Genomic DNA, 5,332 nt, shown 5'->3' on the forward strand with positions numbered 1-5,332 from the left:
TAAATTACTTAGAATACATTTTTCAACTTATTTACTTAAATAAATGCACCCAATACATCAGCCTGTCCAATTCAATGAATTATTAATGCCACATAACAGGTCACAACAAACAACAACCATCTCATTAAATGACGAAGATAAATTGTATATATAGGTGTGACATGCGTGAACTCAATCTCAAAAAACACTAGCTTAACCCATTGCTCTGATTTTGTTGATGCAGTGTGATAAGAAGCCCCATTGTTTTTTATTCTTCAGTTTTACTTGTAAGTTGTTGAAGATAAATTAAGAGGTATATGTCACCAACTTTCATCAAAAAACATTGCTGCATAAAACACTTACTTATGTTGGCTTCGGTTTTTTTTTTCAAACCTTACACTTTCGCTAGCTCTTATACTTTTCCATTTTTTAGTTATCATATTTTTTATTTTAGCTAACTAAATGTATGATTAAAATGCCATCTTCATTGCGGTTTTTCTAAGTAAACCTATGGTTTGATCTTGAGCATATGCAAAAATGTTAAGGTACGAGGAGGACGTATTCATGACACAAGTGCATTGAACTACTCTCTTAGTTTTTTATACATAAAATCACCTCCTCTCTTGTTGCAGGATGTTCTCAAACTCTATTTCCATGATTTACCGTACACCCTCCAGTAAGTGTTAAGGCGCCAAATTATAGCCTCAGTTTGTAATAGTGTCGCCGATATCCACATTGAAGATTGCACGGGGCCACATTGAGATACAGGTCAGAGTTTCTCTTACTGTTCCCATACTTTTATTCAATCATGACCTAGGTGACAAGTGAGGTGTCCACTTGATAATGTGTGAAACCATTACAACTTTTCATCTGTTTTGCATATAACATATTTAAAAATAATACATTAGTAGAGTTAATTTAAGAATCGGCCATTATTAAGGGTTAATCAATTTATTCTCATTCACTGTTTCCTAGATCCATAGGTAGTGTTTTGGCGGGAATTTAGTGAACACACTGGATCTTTCACAATGCTCACTATATATATGTGTATATATGTATTTATAAGTTGCTAAAGTGAACCAGTGTAAGAGAAAATATACTCCCATGTACTACTATCTTCATTCCTACCATTACCAGACCATGTCACCCTCTAAGTTATGCGTGAATCTATTCCCTGCTGATGTTAAAGTGAAAACAGAGATTGAATCACCAACCAAACAATTTTCAATTCCCTTCCTTGTTAATTCCATACCCACTCCACTTCCATCCACACAAACTACTGAAATCACACCCCACCAAAATCAGTCCTCAGTAAGTCTGGGGGACACAATCTCACCAACTCATGCAGGGAAGAAAACACCAAGGGCCGGGTTTAGAGGGAAGTGCAAAAACTGCTTCAAAAAGGACTTAAAGATTGAGAAGCTAACAACTTTAAAAAATGTAGTTGCTAAGAAAGGCAACACTTTAAGGATGGATTCAATGGACATTAGTTCTTTCCTTTTTCAGCAGCGCCAAATCATAGACCATGTTGGTTCTATGGTGAAACGCCAACAGGCACTAAGTAGTGAGTTATGTGTTGAAGCTAATAATCAGTCACCAAACGACATAGACATCATCCTCTTGGACTAATCTTTTCTACATGTATTGCATTTTGTTATGTGTTACTACCTTAGTACATTGGACTACTATGAGTCCCATCTTCATGTTGTAGTATGTTTAAGTCCATTTCCCCTTTCTTATTAATGCTTGTAAGCATTTTCACGTAAGCTTAAGTATCTATCACCTCCAGGTACTGAGATTACCATAATCAATGGTTTTCGGTAATGGAAGTACCCATTAAAGGTCTTTTGAAGTCGGTGTCTTAATTATATGGTCGTACTGATCAATGCCCTTAAAAGTTTGATGAATGTATATTTCATATTATGCATTTTGCACATGGCTCAACTATGTTATTGAACTATCTTTTTCAAACCCCTTGTTTTGATTTTACGTGACATAACTAAGAATGGGGTCCGCCTATATAGATCAACTAAATGACCACCGAAAATGCTCATTTTTATAAAAATTAGACGGACCTTTATTTCTATTGTTTTACAATAACTTTACACTAAGGTCAAGTAAAAGATATGTTTGCCTTGTAAACATAAAGACAACTTTCCAATAAAATAAGTACACAATATATTTACCTCATCCACCATATTAAGCTGAATGTTAATTAATGTACACTTAAATAACTCTTTCTTTGAGGTAGTGAAATGGTAGGTCAAACGCTCGAATTATAATATTGTATATAACATGTCCCATGATGCAATTAAATAAAATAAGTTATTTGGCCAAAATATACGAAGATGAAAATAAAAATGTCGTCAGTCTATTCATTTACATATTTTTGGTTTTTTATTAATTATTAAGAAAAACAAAAGTAACCACCTAATGCAGCTTGATGCTTGTGGTATTTACCGCCCCAAACATTCTAACTGATTACCATATCAATTAATTTTTTGAATTACTCAGGTAGACAAATACAAATGTAAGATATGGAGAATAAAATGGTCACAACACTTGCAGAACTTCAAATTTACAACAAGCAGCCACATGATCTGTCAAAAGAAGACATCATAGGCAAACACCTCGAAAGTCTCGATAAATGGGAAGAGTTTTTTTTCCGAATATTCGAAATGGATGGGGTTTAGTGTTCGCAAGGAAGATGTTCGACGTGACCATGAAAACAACCCGTGGCAACGTAAATGGGTTTGCTCAAACCAAGGTTTTCGACGCGACAAGTGGGCAAACCTTCTAAACTGTAAGAAAAAACCAAGACCTATAACAAGAACGGGGTGTCTCGCACTTCTACGCGTGAACTTGGACAGGACGGAAAACACTTGGGTGGCGAAAGACTTCAATCCGAAACATAATCATGAATTAGCTTCGAAAAGGGAATTGCACTTCTTGCGATCTAATCGAGCCATACCAGAGTCAATCGGAGCCCAGGTAATGTCGATGCGACGATCAGGTATACGCACTTGCCACATATTCAACCACCTAGCACAAGAAAGAGGAGGACGTGAGTATGTACCCTTCCTGAAAAAGGATCTTTACAATTGGATTGGTCGGCAAAGACTACTTCAACACGAAGAAGAAACTGACGCTGAAGAAGCATTGGGGTACTTGGCATGTATGGGCCGCTCTGATGCTGACTTTTTTGAGACACACACAATTGATGTAGAAAATAGGTTGGTTGACCTATTTTGGGCTGATGGAATTTCTCGTCGTGATTATGCTTGTTTTGGGGACATTTTGGCTTTCGACTCCACCTACAAGAAGAACTCATACAATAAGCCTCTGCTTATCTTTGTCGGGTTGAATCACCATTACAGGACAATAGTCTTTGTAGTTGCTTTGCTATATGACGAGACCGAGGAGACATATACTTGGGTTTTAGAGGAGTTTCTAGAGTGCATGAAAAACAAACCACCTCCTGTGGTGGTCACCGACGGTGATCATGCTATGGCGAAAGCAATACAAAAAGTTTTCCCAACTTCTGTTCACCGGTTGTGTGCTTGGCATCTTCAGAATAATGTAACTATTAATGCGCCTCATCCTGTATTCAAGTCCAAGTTCAATGAACTACTTTATCAATACTGTACCAAGGAAGATTTCGAGGATACATGGAATAGAATGGTTTCAGAATTCGAATTTGAGGATAGTCGATGGGCAACAACTACCTACAATAGTAGGAGGAGTTGGGCAAAATGTTTCCTACGAGGGCATTTCTTTGGGGGACTAAGAACTACTCAAAGATCAGAGTCAATTAATTCCTACTTGTCCCACTTCCTGACGAGTAAACTCAAACTTAGAGATCTGGTTGGCCAAGTAGACAAGGCCATACAAAGTATTCGTCACACAGAACGGGAAGACGAATTCATCAGCAACCATAGTACGCCACAATTACCATCGAACATCCTCCAACAGTACTATGAACAGGTGGCTTCGATTTTGACAAGGAACATGTACAAAAAAGTTGAGGAACAGATCATGAGTGCCCTGGCTTACTCAGTGGAGTCCACCAATGTATCCATTGACTTCAGGTTCTACTCACTGACGCGGTTTCCAAAGGGACTTGTACAAAGTAGGGTGCGCTACCATATTGTCGATGGTCATATAAACTGTACGTGTATGTTGTTCGAGTCGGATGGAATTCCATGTCGACATATATTTGTAGTTATGAAGTACCTCAACATACCATGCATTCCTGAATCTCTTTATAAGGACCGGTGGAAGAAGGATGCGAAAAACACGATTGGGTTAAAAAAATTATCCCAGTCAACGGTGCCACCGGATGTGCTAGTTTGTACAAGATGGGGATCTTTAACTTCGCGTTTCAATGCAATGGGATACTATGCCACAAAACATAATGAAAATTTTGAAGAGGCAATGAATGAAATGTCACGTATGGAACAAAAATTTAAGTCAATGTCAGTGGAGGTCCAATCTGTAGACCAAGTTTCAAATGTGGCTCCTACTAACAGCCGCGATCACCCCGCTAACAGAGGAATCCGAGACCCAACTGTGGTAAGAACGAAGGGGAGGGAAACAAACAAGTCAAAATCAAAAGAGAAGGACACATAAAATGGGAGATCCAGGAAAAATAGGTGTCGCAACTGCAACCAGTTAGGGCATAATAAGGCTACTTGCAAATCTAATCTCGCAGCTCACACAATAGAAAAATATTACGAACCTTCTTGTAATAGTCCAACCACTGAAGCAGAACCGTGGCTATACCTCATGCCGTCTCAATTGAGCTTCACCGGAGACAAAAATCTTCAATTCCATCAGTGGGATACTGATATTCCCACTAGTTCTAATATTGGGCCTAACTAGGATGATAGTAGTCACTTCATGTCAGCATGTGAATTAAATCATATATGAAAACGAGTATGTTATATGTTTCAATGTTTAATAGTAACCTAACGCGATTAGCCGTTGGTTGCCCATATTTTTAGACAAAGAACTCTATCACTCCTCACACACTTTTAGTGATTGAGTAATTTTTTTTTGGCACTTAACTTACATTATCGTACCACCCACTATTCATCTATGAAATCAGCTCCATTAACAGTTAATATTTAAAATTGCGCCACACGATGTTTATGTAACTTTTCAATTAATTATGTAATTTTCAATTAATTATGTAACTTCTACAGACCTATGGACAGTAAGGTCATAACAAGTGTTCATTTACCTAAAACTAGCGATGATGTCTATTAAGCTAATCCAAGTTTATTTTGACTACAGATATTTTGTACTGAATACCAAAACTAAAAATATTACATAAAAAAATACTCATTCGTCA

General features: G+C 37.4%; 1 protein-coding gene across 1 annotated transcript; it reads left to right on the forward strand.

Moving 5' to 3' along the window:
- The first annotated feature begins 2,661 nt into the window (after window positions 1-2,661).
- Window positions 2,662-4,608, forward strand: LOC133805781 (protein FAR1-RELATED SEQUENCE 5-like). The gene has a single exon (XM_062243937.1). The coding sequence runs from the start codon at window positions 2,662-2,664 to the stop codon at window positions 4,606-4,608; it is 1,947 nt and encodes a 648-aa protein (XP_062099921.1).
- The last annotated feature ends 724 nt before the right edge of the window (window positions 4,609-5,332 follow it).

This window comes from Humulus lupulus, chromosome X (assembly GCF_963169125.1).
Source record: "Humulus lupulus chromosome X, drHumLupu1.1, whole genome shotgun sequence".
Lineage (NCBI taxonomy): Eukaryota > Viridiplantae > Streptophyta > Magnoliopsida > Rosales > Cannabaceae > Humulus > Humulus lupulus.

Coding starts and splice junctions, on each gene's coding strand:
- LOC133805781 (XM_062243937.1), top strand. CDS start 2,662: ATGGGGTTTAGTGTTCGCAAGGAAGATGTTCGACGTGACCATGAAAAC.